This window comes from Brachypodium distachyon, chromosome 3, assembly GCF_000005505.3.
Source record: "Brachypodium distachyon strain Bd21 chromosome 3, Brachypodium_distachyon_v3.0, whole genome shotgun sequence".
NCBI classification, from domain to species: domain Eukaryota; kingdom Viridiplantae; phylum Streptophyta; class Magnoliopsida; order Poales; family Poaceae; genus Brachypodium; species Brachypodium distachyon.
This window is the reverse complement of record NC_016133.3, coordinates 54890056-54903094: the sequence shown is the minus strand read 5'-3', so window position 1 is coordinate 54903094 and position 13039 is coordinate 54890056. Positions and strand designations below refer to the sequence as shown.

General features: G+C 53.7%; 2 protein-coding genes across 5 annotated transcripts; one reads left to right on the top strand and one right to left on the bottom strand.

Annotated features, from left to right (window-relative positions):
- Nucleotides 1-1026: 1026 nt before the first annotated feature.
- On the top strand, nt 1027-4846 carry LOC100838904. 2 transcript variants are annotated; one of them, XM_003570285.4, is made up of 3 exons: nt 1027-1357; nt 1703-3482; nt 3576-4846. In XM_003570285.4, exons 2-3 carry the CDS (start codon nt 1724-1726, stop codon nt 4589-4591), a joined length of 2775 nt encoding a protein of 924 aa, XP_003570333.1. In that variant the 5' UTR covers nt 1027-1357; nt 1703-1723; the 3' UTR covers nt 4592-4846. The 2 variants fall into 2 exon arrangements, with proteins under 2 accessions (XP_003570333.1, XP_014756563.1); XM_014901077.2 differs by having other exon boundaries at nt 1700-3482.
- A 589-nt stretch (nt 4847-5435) lies between these two features.
- On the bottom strand, nt 5436-10903 carry LOC100841640 (GATA transcription factor 10). Of its 3 annotated transcripts, none has more exons than XM_010237641.2 (3): nt 10054-10903; nt 8061-8442; nt 5436-7181 (listed from the first exon to the last, which is right to left on the bottom strand). In XM_010237641.2, exons 2-3 carry the CDS (start codon nt 8364-8366, stop codon nt 6237-6239), a joined length of 1251 nt encoding a protein of 416 aa, XP_010235943.1. In that variant the 5' UTR covers nt 8367-8442; nt 10054-10903; the 3' UTR covers nt 5436-6236. The 3 variants fall into 3 exon arrangements, with proteins under 3 accessions (XP_010235943.1, XP_010235944.1, XP_024316778.1); XM_010237642.3 differs by lacking the exon at nt 10054-10903 and adding an exon at nt 8631-10042; XM_024461010.1 differs by lacking the exon at nt 10054-10903 and adding an exon at nt 8710-10042.
- Nucleotides 10904-13039: the final 2136 nt, after the last annotated feature.

Below are 13039 nucleotides of genomic sequence, written 5' to 3'. Positions count from 1 at the left end.
GTACAGATCGAGGACAAGAAAACAATCCTCCAAGCAAAACTAGCATCATACATATCTTTGGCCCCAAACTGTAGCAAACTAGGGCGATCGATCGCATCATCATCTTGCAGCGGTCGCGTACATGGGCGATGATGCCATCCGGTGCTCACTGATCGAGATCGCTTGGACTAGCTGCATCCAAGCTGCCCTTTTCCCACCATTTCCTCCTCGCCGCGTTCTAACTTCGTAACATGCATGGCACCTTGTATCGTAACCTCTGTTTAGCCAAGAATCCACGCTACGTGTTTGACATTTAATTCGCTTGTGCATATATCATTTCCCTTCTCGGGAACCACCCACAGAGTGCTCTGTTAGTTTTTACTCGAAGTGTCAACAAAAATATGCAGCAGCCCTGATAATATTAAGTGATAGTAGTACAGTAGAGTAGTGCTAGTGTGCTTTGTCAGCTTGCTAATTACTACTACGACAGCTCTCAGCATCCTGGCAAGGCCTCCCTTCACGTCAATGAAGGAAACAAAGTGGGGTTAATTAGCCAAGATCGGGCGCGTCGTCCAGTGAACAAGAGACCCCATTTGAGGTTGACACGAAAAAAATCAGACAATATAAGGATGGATGCAAATAAACTGGACGGCTTTGAATATTGTTTACTCTATAGGCGATTGCATGCCTTGACACGGTGCCAGGTTTTTCTTTTCTTTGTTGGCTGATAACAGGGTTTGCCGGCCGTAGTTTCCCTAAAAAAAGAAGAAGAAGCAGCAGGATTTGTTGCCTTTCATTAAGCTAAACCAATCATATATTATTTCTTAAAAATCAAAGCCCATTAATGGTGAGGAAAAAAGCTAGCTTAGCACTGTGTTCATCTTTCCATGTGAGGCCAGAGAGAGCTGATACGGATCGCGTTCTTGACACTCATCGTGGTCAATGCCTAGTGCAGGCACGCTCCCATTGCTTTGCTGATTTGTGCAGCCATTTGCCTGTTTCTCTCAGGAAGCCTGCATTGCTTATAAATGGGAGAGCAGATGATGCATCGCAATCTTAGGGTCAGCAAGCCGATGCATGACCCCCAACCTAGTGTAGAGCAGCACTTCCTCTCTTCTGCCTTCAGACTTGATCCCCTGTATCTTTCTTTCTTCCTTTCTTTTCCCTGTGATCGATCATCCACACAAAAGGGAATTAATCCTCCTGTGTAAGCTTGAGCTGCATTCAGTGTGGCTCCTGCTGATTCGATCTACTCCTGTAAAAAGGAAAAAGGTCCTGCTTTTGCATGGTACAGGTTTTCATTAACCTGCTTCGCTAGCGCTGAATACATGTCCGTGTGAAGAGCGTGTGCTTGCTGTCATTCCTTCTCCAGCCAAAGGTAATTAGCGCTCCTACTTTTTACTAGCCGTATTGATATTAATTTTCGAAATATTACATGTATCTAGATTTTCTTAGACATAGATACATCCGTATTCGAGCCAATTTGAGACAATTAAGATGGATCGGAGGGAGTACGTTGCTTGTGCTTTGCTGAACCTGAACCGCACCGTTCGCTTTACTGAACTCCTACTGCATCGATAATTAAAGATGCTGTCGCTGACGAATTAAGCAATTCCTACGTAGCTTCCATGCAGCTTAAAGTAGCAGAGATTTTGCCCTGACATAAGTGGAGCCAGCATGTGCATGTTGTACTCATCCGTAATTCTTTTCAAATTCTTAGCAGGCGCGTGATCCATCTCGCGCCATGGGCATCACCCGGGCGCACATCGTGAAGGCCGACTCCCAGGAAGACAAGCTGGGCGACTACGTGGGCGCGAAGCCCAGACCACGCCCATCCACCACCACCAAGCACTCCTCCCGCGTGGTGGCAGCCCTGACATGCCTCCAGCTGGGCTTCGCCATCTACGCCACGTTCCTCCTCTACTACATGAGCCCGGCCGCCGTGGACGACCTCCGGCCCGGCAACCCCGCCGACTTCTCCTGGGCCACCCGCATCGCGCAGCGCTGGAAGCACATCATGGTTGTCAGCTCCGACAACGACCCCGCCTCATTAACCCCTCTCGAGGCCTGCGAGCACGAGAGCATCGAGTTCGAGCAGAAGAAGTCCACGGACAAGCTCATGATCCGCCTCAAGCGTGAGCTCTACGACGACGTGCTCGCCTTCCAGCGCCGCGCCTTCTCCCCCGAGACTCTCCCGGAGCTCCTCCGCATGCGCTCCCGCTGGAGCTCGGCAGCTGCTGCTTCCAAGCCAAGGGTGACCGTGATCTTGAACCATTTCAAGCGGCGAACACTGTGCGCGCAGCTCGACACGCTCCGGGCGCAGACGCTGCCGTTCCACCGCGTCTGGGTGCTGGCCTTCGGCAGCCCCAACGAGCCCGCGCTACGCCGCATCGTGGGCTCCTACAACGACTCCAGAATCAGCTTCGTCTCCTCCGGGTACGACTTCAAGTACTACGGCCGGTTCCAGATGGCGCTGCAGGCGGAGTCCGACTTCACGTACATCCTCGACGACGACATGATCCCGGGGACACGGATGCTGGAGATCCTCTGCCACGTGGCCGGCACCGACAAGTACCGCAACGCCGTGCTGGGGAGCATCGGCAGGATCCTGCCGTTCAGGCAGGGCAAGGACTTCACGTTCCCGAGTTACCGAAAGTTCCGGTCCAAGGAGGCCGGGCTGTACCTCCCGGACCCGGCCTACGACATCGCCGTGGACCGGATCGTCCAGGTGGACTTCCTCTCCAGCTCATGGTTCCTCCCCACGGAGCTCGTCAAGACGCTCTTCGTCGAGACGCCGTTTACCTTCGCCACGGGGGAGGATCTTCACCTGAGCTACCAGCTGCAGAAGTACATGGGCGCCGGCTCCTTCGTGCTCCCCGTGGACGCCAACGACAAGGCCACGTGGGGCGACAGCGAGCACCGGCTGGCCTACGTGTCGGAGACCACGGTGATCTTCAAGGACATCGTCCAGGTCAGGGACGAGCAGTGGTGGCGCGCGCTGACGTCGGGCTACGTCACGCAGTGGGCCGCCATGCACCCGCAGAAGGTGGACGCGCTCTTCTTCGCGCACTCGCTGGGCGAGGTCAGGGCCGTCGCGCCGCTGCTGGAGAAGTTCCGGGCCACGGCGGGCCGGAAGGCGTATCTAGTGGTGTCCGGTGGGCCGCACTGCCCCTGCGAGGAGGCCGCGGCCGTGCTCAAGTGGCCCAAGGTGGTGTGCAAGGAGAGGCGGTTCAAGGTGTTCGACCTGGGCCTCGGGGCCTTATCCGGCCCGTCCAGGTCCGAGGTTCCCGTGCTGCAGGCGGTCTACTCCAGCATGCGCGGCCTCGTCCGGATGCACAACCCCAGCGTGGTGATCGCCGTCGCCGACATCGATGGCAGTGTCAAGGACGCGCTCCGCATGGCAGCCGATGCCACCGTCAACCGCACCGCGCTCGTCCTCCTCCCCAGGAACACCATCCCCAAGGTGCTCTGGATGGCCACCCTCCCACCCGCCTCCCTCACAAGTAAGATCATGTCAATTCTCCTATCCATGATCATCATCTTCTACATCTTTACCGTATAATTAATAATTTCGTGACGGATTTTACGATTTGAAGACTGGAACAAGATGCGGGTGTCGGTGAACATCATCACGCAGACGAGGGCAGGGTCACTGAAGCGGCTGCTGAGCTCACTCGAGACCGCCTACTACGTGGGCGACGAGGTGCCCATCAGCTTCAACATGGACAGCCGCGTCGACGCCTCCACCCTAAACGTGGTGCACGCCTTCGACTGGCCACACGGCCCGAAAACGCTCCGCCGTCGGATCATCCAGGGCGGGCTGATCCGGGCCGTGAGCGAGAGCTGGTACCCGGCAAACGACGACGACTACGGGCTCCTCCTGGAAGACGACATCGAGGTGTCCCCATACTACTACCTCTGGATCAAATACGCGCTCCTCGCCTACCACTACGACCCCTCAATCTCCCTCCCGGAGCTCTCCTCCATCTCCCTCTACACGCCCCGGCTCGTGGAGGTCACCAAGGAGCGGCCACGGTGGAACGCGACCCAGTTCTTCCACAGGACGCCCAACACTCCCTACCTTCACCAGCTCCCCTGCAGCTGGGGCGCCGTCTTCTTCCCCAAGCACTGGCGCGAGTTCTACGCCTACATGGCGGCGCGCTTCACGGAGGACGCCAAGACGAACCCGGTCCAGATCCCGAGGTCGCGCACCAACGGATGGCAGGCGTCCTGGAAGAAGTTCCTCATCGACATGATGTACCTCAGAGGGTACGTCAGCCTCTACCCGAATTTCCCCAACCAGACCAGCTTCTCCACGAATCACATGGAGCCAGGGGCGCATATCAGTGCCAAGGATAATAAGCTCAAGCATGACAAGGGAGATTTCGAGGTGCCGCTTATCGCCGACGACTTTGCGGCGCTGCTGCCCGGAGGCAAGATGCCCCCGGCGTCCAAGCTGCCCGTGCTTAACCTTTTCAACCAGGCCGTGTCTATCAAGGGGCTCAAGAGCGCCGGTGGAAAGCTCCGGCAGGATGTCATCAGCTGCGTCGCTACGCAGCTCGTCTCCGTCGACCACGTCACCGGATTGCCCAATAACTGCACCGCTTTCTGAGTTTTTAGTGCTCTCGCATTGATCGATATTGCATTTTGCAGAAGCTACGGGCTGCGTCACACAATTTGATCCCCATATGTCGTTCGTTTTCTTTTTCATTCCATCAGGACATGATACATAAATTCTTTACATCGTGCGCTCTGCAATGTACCTGTATTTAGCTTTGATTTTTCCATGTTAATTCTGGATTTATAAAGATGTAGCCAAAAGTGGCTTGCGTTCAATGTCTCCTTCTATACATTTTTGTTTTCGTAATTGTGTCGGGCAACGGAAGTTTATATTGTGTCGGGCAATTGAAAGTGTCACCATAGTTTTCTCTTTGGGACATTTGAAGTGGTCATTTGTGAAGAACGCATAGCATTCTGCTAGAACTTTTGATTCAGGAGCCGGCCCATATTAGCACGCTGCGAGACGATCTAAAGAGGCCTCGGTTTCGACGAAGACTCTGCTCTTTGTATGGTCTGTCTGGTTCGCCGTGGAGCCTGTCAACGGAACAGGGAGAAAGTGATAATTCCACCATGTGGGTGATGAATCTCTTTACATGACTTGAATGGATGGCTGCAAGGTGTGAGAGATGTGTAGAACTCGAGCACATGGTACAGGTGTCAAATTGCAGCGTCTGTCCATCTCGGTTGGAGCAGGGGGAATGTTCATTGCCATCAACCATCAATTCATTATAGATGGACAGGCCACATACGAGTGTGCCTTCAATCTGGCCATGTGCATTGTCCCTATACACCTCCTCATTTGTCAGCAACAGTTTGCATCATGTGTGTTTGTTGATTTATTGTACTGATCCGGCACATTTTAGTATCTACAGTAGTGTCAGCAGTACACAAACAGGTGAGGAAGTGCCCAAGGATTATAATTCCTCTGATTAGGTGATCACAACTTGTATAGAGGCAACAAGCCATGAGAGACAAGAGGGAAAAAAAAGGAGAGGAACTACCATTAATGGCTAATAAAAAGGTAAACACTAGTGTAGAAACCAAATAACACTTATAAATCCCTAAACATAGATGAACTGCAAAAAGAATATTCAGAGTTGAGTACACCAAGCTCCAATATAAACTGACTATGATGGATGATCCCCCTCCTCCAACCTCCTGACGGCTACTTGACACAAGTTTTCTAACTTAGCAAACCAACAAATTCACTCTTCCTTAGAACACACCCTCTTTTCTAATTGACTGACTAGCTGCAAAGTTTCCTCCCTAAATCTGTCTCCCTCTGCTGCTTCTGTTGCTGGTTTAGCTCTCCTTCTCACCTACCTAATTTGCAAGCAACCGCAATGCAACAACCACTCTGTGATTGATTCATCTATTTCTCCTGCCCTCCTCACCCTCTCTCCTCTATACAAACCAAAAACCTTAGGGGGAACCAATTAATTAATAGACAAGAAAAAAAAGGGAAATGAAAGAAAAGCCCTATTCAACTAACGCCAGGATGGCCCGGCGATGGATGCTGACAGAAACCAATGCATGGCGATGATGCTGATGCTGATGGGTGGATGCATGAAAGCAATGCCGAGCACTGTTCATGGGGCGATGGCGATGGTGATGATGACGCATGCATACATACTAGCACGTATAGTAGCTAAGGGAGACGGGACCGACCAACCGTCCGGACTCCGGCGACCGGGAGATCAATCCCTGCGGCGGATGTACTGCAGGAGATCGTCGCCCTTGGGTGCCACCTTCTGGCGCATCTCCACCACCTTCTTGTGGGAGTTGGAATGGATGGCCGGCACGAAGGTTGGGCTGGCGGCGGGGCGGTACTCCGGGAAAAGCCGGCCGGACTTATAGCGCACGCCACAAGCATTGCAGAGCGTCTTGGGGCCCAAAGGCCCCGCGCGCCACTGCGGCGTCTTCTCGATCTGGCAATGCGTGCACCTCCGCACGGCGCCCGGCGGGAGCGCGCTCCCGCCGCCTTCCTCGTAGTCGGCGTCGGCGTCGCCCTCGGCGTCAGAGGTGACTGGAGGGGCCGGCTTCTTGGCCTTCTTCTTCTTCTTCATGGCCGGGGGCTGCGAGTTGGTCTCCGCGATGTTGCAGCTCTCGGGGTCCGAGTGCGCGGAGGTGGACGAGTACATCGGCGTCGGCACGAGGATGGTGGGCTCCGCCGCCGGCGCGCTGGAACGGACGAATGCCGACTGGCGGGAGCGCTTGCTGCGCGCGCGCGCCGGTATGATCAGGACCGGCGGTTCCGGGCGCGGCGACACGGGCGCCGACCAGGTGGTGCGGGCGCCGCCGCTGCCGGAGAAGGACTCCGAGCAGGACGACGCCGAGGAAGACGATGACGAGGAGGCGGAGGAGCCTCCGCTGCCATTGTTGACGTTGTTGTTATTTTTGGCGCCGGCTCCGACATTGTTGAAGCTGTTGTCCTCGAGCACGGAGGTCGGGCTGGAGCTGCGGAAGAGCGCGTCCTCCAGCTTGTCTGGAATCACGACGGCGGCCGCGGCGTTGGTGGCGCCCATAGCGGAGGCCTTGATCGGCGCGGCGCAGTTGAACGCCGGCTCGTGCGGGATGGACGCGTCGTCGAACAGCCCCGACAGCCACTCCAGCTGCGCCATGTCCATGTCCAGCTCCTCACACTGCAAACCAAAACCAATCAAACCAGCCATTGTCAGCTTTACTGCAGTTCGTCCATGACATCATCGTGGTCTTACTCTTCGAGAATATCCTACCACTACTACTGTTCAATCAACAAAAGGAAACAGTTCCCCATTTGCGCGAGAGGTGGACGGGCCAGGCCGGCTGGGCCCCCACGGTGGGTTTAATTTTTGTTGCTTAAAGGGGAGGGGGAAAAGCTACTCCTACTACCGCTAGGACACTGGAGTACTGGACTGGTACTACTGGACTGCACTGGGCGCTGGTTGTTTAGTTGTTGGGCTCGCTAACTACCAAAAGAAAGCGATGGGCCCCCGCCCCGGGCAGCTCGACCTCTACGTAACATGGCACGGTCCACGGAGGGCCGGCCGTAAACAAAAGAAATCTAACCAAACCAATGTGTAACTCTGATCACACGATCTCCCGCACCGACACCCATCCCATGACCCAACCACTCCAGCCATTCACGCCGGCGACCACCGATCCTACTAGCATTTGATTTCATTATTCCCGCTCGGGAAACCAGACAAATGAAGTGATCTGTGACTAGTTTTTTTTGGGGGGCGTTGGGGGACGGCTGGACGCTGGCGTGATTGCCGCCCAGCTGTTTTGAACTTGAAACCGAACCATCCAGAAGACCAGAAGTTAAGAGAGACACAGGAGAAAAATAAATAAAGGAGTTAATTCGTTTCGAAAAATAAATTAATTGCGTTTGCCCGACCGACAGGGGCACGCGAGAAGGGAAGTTTGGGGGTGGAGAAAAGGGGCGAGCAATTCCTGGGATTCTGCCAAATTTCCTCCTCAAAATCGGCCGTACGCGAGAGCAGTGAAACCGACTAACGGAAGGTACACGAGGTACTCACCGGCCCAATGTGGCAGTCCTTGGAGCCGAAGGCCTCGGCGGCGAAGAACGCCGGCACGGCCGCCGCCGCCGGCGGCGGCGGCGCGGCAAGCTCCATGGAAGGCGGCGGGGGCACCGGCGGCGCGCCGATGATGCGGGCCGAGAGCGGGCTCCCGGGCGCCGGCGCGTCGAGGAGCAGCACGTCGGCGGCGCAGTCCTCCTCCTTGGGGAAATCCAGAAGGTCGTCGATGTGGTCGTACAGCGTCGCCTCCAGCAGCACCTGCTCGTGCTCCCTCATCATCTCCTCCATGAACCGCCCGCTCGCCATCTGCTGCTCAAACAATCTTCTCAACGCTGTATCCCTCCTTCCCTCCTTTCTCCCTCGTTCTATCTCTTCAATCGCCCTGCCGAAAATACCAAACACTAAATAAGCACACCATATAAATACACGGGAAAGAGAGTATTAATGCGCGTCTTTGACATATCGCGATTTTTTGGATATGCATGCATTGGAATTGATCGTCATCCAGCGCAACAATATTTGGAAGCGAATTACGACAACGCAGGGCAGCCCACACCCCGCAATATCTACCTTAATTTTTATTTATTTCGGCGTATGCGAGGAATTGAAATTGATTTCTGCGGGCAACGGACTAGGAGGAGGAACTTACTGCTACTAAAGGCAAAACCAGCCAAAACGCAATAACCCTGTGACCTGTAAATTTATAAACGGGGAGCAAGCAAAGCAAGCAATTCCCTTTTTCAAAGTGACGGCAGCGCCTGGGTGGGCTCCACATGTATGCGGTGCCTGATGGTGGGTGCGGGCCACGTCCGGGGGCCCACCCACGAGCCCATGTGACACGCGCATGTGACCGACGTTTTGTTTGATTTTTATTTTCTTTATTCCTAAGCAAAGGGTACCCATGCAGATGGCGTAGCCAAGCAATAACACAAGAAGAAAAGAAAAGAAAAAACAAGGCTGAGACAAAAATCAGACTTGTTTGGTTGGGTTGATTCACCAGCAAGGTAAAAGTCAAAGCGGGCAGCACAAGGAATTTGTCAAAAAGTGGGACGTGCCGACGTGGAGGCGCCCCATTGGCCAGGACGCGTCACTGGCGTGCCATGTGGACGGGACGACGCGTCAAATGGAAGCCGCCCTTGCCCTGCCCTGCCCTGCCCTGCCCTGACCCTCGGTAAAGCGGCTAATTATTATCGGCTCCCTCGGGTGGAAATACCGAGGAATTCCTCACGCGGATCCGATCGCGTTTACTAGGTAGAGTACGGATCATACAAAGGGAATCTTAAGCCCATCCAAGTGCTCCTAAACGGAAGGAATCTTTTCCAGTTTTTACTATCGTACTGTACTGACTACGGATATGTATATATTTTTTTCATTTTTACTCCAAATTTGCACATGTATTTCTCTGTCCCCTCTCTCTGTGCTTCTAGAGAATCCAGTCTGGAGGAGGGGCAAAAGTACAAGAAATGGACATGGTGGAAAAAGCTGGCTGCCCACAATGGGATACCGTGTGACCCTGAGCATCCCATCCGTTTCCCCCCATTCAATTCCTAGTTATCTATCCATCTCTTGTTACAGTAGCCGCCGTGACGTTGGGATTGGAAAACAACTTTCCCTTCCAAAGAATCCCAAGCCGGGCTTTGATTGAGGAACTTTCAAAATATGAAAAGGAGTGCGAAATTGGTGCAAATTTCCCCCCTTTCCATTTGTCTTTTTTCTTTTTCCCAGGAACATGAATGATGAACCGGCGGTGCAATCATCCAAGGCCGTCTCTTTTCCCAGGAACATGAATGATGAACTGGGGAAAAAATGGCAACTGAAAATTCAAAAAGACGGCCGGAGAAAGAAACGGGAAGACTCTGCAGGGAGGAGGCTTCCGGTTTCAAATTTCGAAATTTTCCCCAGTTCCGGATGAGAAGAAACTTCTGAATTTTTTGCAGAGACAAACTTGAATCGAACATATGCGCCGTCGTCGGCGATTGACTGACTGACTCACCTTAGCGCGAATTCCCCTCTCTTTGTTTCCTTCAACCGATCGATCACCCCCAGCTTTCTCCCCGGCTCTGCCTTGTCTGAGAAACTACTGAAACCGAAGTTGCCGACTCTACCTATCTGATCAAGAAGCTGGTATCTATGTATGTGTATATCTAGGTAGCTACTCCGGCATGGCTTGGCTGTGTCCGAGAGGGAGGGAGGGGAAAAGAGCTTGAAAGCTGCTGTCTGCGTTGCACCGGCCCAATTATATGGAGAGCAAGCAAAGCACCGCAACCGCACCGCACCTCACTGTACTCGAGAGAGAGAGAGAGGCCGGGGGTGGAAATATGGGGAGCTATATAGGTGGAGGTAAATGGAAAGGGGGTGAGTGAGTGAGAGGTGCGTGCTTGGGTCGGTGGGAATTCAATTAAATTCGAACCTCCTCCTCCCCTCTCTTCTCTCTCAACAGATGGAGTTGAGTTGAGCCGAGGAGGAAGAAGATGAGGCACAGAAATAGAGAAGGGAACAAGATTGGCAAGGAGTATATTATACTCACAGAGAGAGAGAGAGAGAGTGCAGGCTGCAGTAGGGTTGTGGGGATTAAATATTGGTGGAGAACGTGAGAGAAACTACAGCTTTGAAACAAGATGGAGAAGGAGAAAAAGAAAAGGAGATGGCTGGCTGGCTGGCTGGGGCAGGTTCTGTGTGTTCCGTTCCCGGGTGAGCAAGGGTTCTTGGGTTTTGAAACTTTGGAGGACAGGCAGGCACGGGTTGATTTGGGTGCGGCAGCAATATGGAGTGGACATCCACTACTCATTCCCCATTTTAACGAGCACACGACACGGCTGACTTATCGGCACACGCGGGGATGGCAGCCGGAAGAGAAGAGATTTTTTGGAGACACGTAGGGCATACCGAAGCTGGAACAGATCGAAGGCGACGATGGGCAGGCCCGGCCCGGAGACCCGGCTACGTACTACTGGCAGCATATTCTTACTGGACCGGGTACCTGTATACTAATTCCACCGGCAGATTAGTAGTAGTACTACGATTCAGTGTGATTTACTGACTTAGGGGTGTTAATTAGGAGCAGCAAGCAACGCCAAAGCAGGCAGGACTGGTAATTAGCTACAGGAGGGGAGATAGATGGATGGAGGGCGGGGACGCACGCACGGTAGGTGAGCCTTCTTGCCTCACTGCTAGCTGTCCTCGCCCCCTCCCTTTCCTGTCGTGACGTTGAAGTTTCCTCCCCATTTCTCTCTCCTCTGCACTCTTTCATTTTTCTTCTTTCCTGATCAACGAAAATAAAGCTGGCACTAATATCTGCAGGAAACAGAAAAATGCCACCTCAGATATTCATTTTCGTGCCCATCCGTACTCGTGTACACACACATGGCGTTGCACACACGGACACATGCGTAGAGACGAGAGGCACGTACGGCGTCGGCGGTGCAGTGGAATTTGGAATCGGAATTTTTTCTTTCCCACAGCCCACACCGCTGGCTGGATCGGGTAGCCGTAGCGGCAACCCCCGCCCGCGGAATACGACGGCGACTACTAGTCCAGTAGTCCGCGCGATGGGAACGGCCGCTGCGTAACCGTCCAGAGGCGTCGCGGTTACCGCAGCGGCCGGAAGCATCGTCCCAAAGACCCAAAGCCGATTGACCGCGGCAACGAGTGGCACGCGGCCACCGCGGCTGACTCGTATCCTGTACGTATCCGCGCCTTGAGCTATCAGCCAGCGGTCTACGCACGCACGAGCCCGATTGCCAGCCGCTCGACCACGTCTCGGCTCTGCTCCAATCGGCGATCGGTACATGTACAGTATCTAAAGTTAGACGGCTATCTTTCTCTTTCTCGAATCGGTCGCCGCTCGGCCGGCCGGCTGGCTAGCTTGAGACGCTGCCGCGATTGGCTCGCGGATTGACAGCGACGCGGGCCGGTTTTCTCGGCTCGGACACGTTGACCGGCTGCGTCGCTGGATCCCAAACTTTTATCAAACCGGGTTCAATTTCTTCTTCCTCTGCCTACTTGGGTCGGGCACTTGCGCGCGCTTCCTTGCCGAACTCGTCTGCACTTCTCGTGTGTTGCCTTGCCTAACCCGCTCGGTCGATCTTTACCCAACTTAATTTTCTACCACTACTAGACACGTATCACCACTTCATCACGGAGTACATAGTAGTGCGAGTAGAAAACATGAAAAATACTGTGATAAGCTAGTGGTAAATATATCCGCAAGTTAAAGGCCCCTCCTCCTGATCTAATAAAGTTACCAGTAATATTATAGTGGCAAATTGCCGCCGGAAGCACATGATCTAGCGATCGCATCGAGTGGGTCGGGGTCGATCTGCACTGCACAGCGGGTACTAGTACCACTTGGATTATTCATGCACGCAGGTGGTGGACGCCTAATAAAACCCCTCCCCGTCCTGCACATGCGATTAAACCCGCACGGAAGCAAAAAAAAAAGATTAATTAGACGGTGGCAAAAAGAGGGAAATTAAATTGGGGGGGGGGGGGGGGGGGGGGGGGTAGGAAGAGCGTGTAAAGTGACCGCACAACCGATGGTTGTTCGGGCCTCACTGCCCTCAAATCATACCACGGGACCCACGCCAGTGCTCCTCTTTTCTGATTTTTTTTTCTCCTATCTTCCTCTGCCGCGTACTAACTAACTTGGGTTGCACTCCTCCGTTCAAAAAAAAAAAACTTGGGTTGCACTCCTTGCATCCATTGCCTTCAGCTTTACTCCCCCTTTCTCACTCACTCGCTTCCTAGTCGCCTCTCTGCTACCCGTGTAGGTGTAGACAGAGCCCAGAAGAGCAGCAGAGCTGGCCTGGATCCTCCACGGTGGCATCAGAGAGACCGGCAGCCAAACATCAGAACAATTTTTTCCTTGTTCTAAAAGATGTCGTCGTTGTCATGCGTTTGTCTAAATTTTCTTCACTGGGTTGCGGTTGCCACTGCCGTTTCCGCCAGCTGCATGCTGACTTGAACCTAATAACCACAAT

Excerpts from the sequence above, each read along its gene's own strand:
- LOC100838904 (XM_003570285.4), top strand. The coding sequence starts at position 1,724 with ATGGGCATCACCCGGGCGCACATCGTGAAGGCCGACTCCCAGGAAGAC. Across the intron at positions 3,483-3,575 it reads CCCACCCGCCTCCCTCACAA|ACTGGAACAAGATGCGGGTG; the intron begins GTAAGATCATGT and ends TACGATTTGAAG.
- LOC100841640 (XM_010237641.2), bottom strand. The coding sequence starts at position 8,366 with ATGGCGAGCGGGCGGTTCATGGAGGAGATGATGAGGGAGCACGAGCAG. Across the intron at positions 7,182-8,060 it reads AGGACTGCCACATTGGGCCG|TGTGAGGAGCTGGACATGGA; the intron begins GTGAGTACCTCG and ends TTTGGTTTGCAG.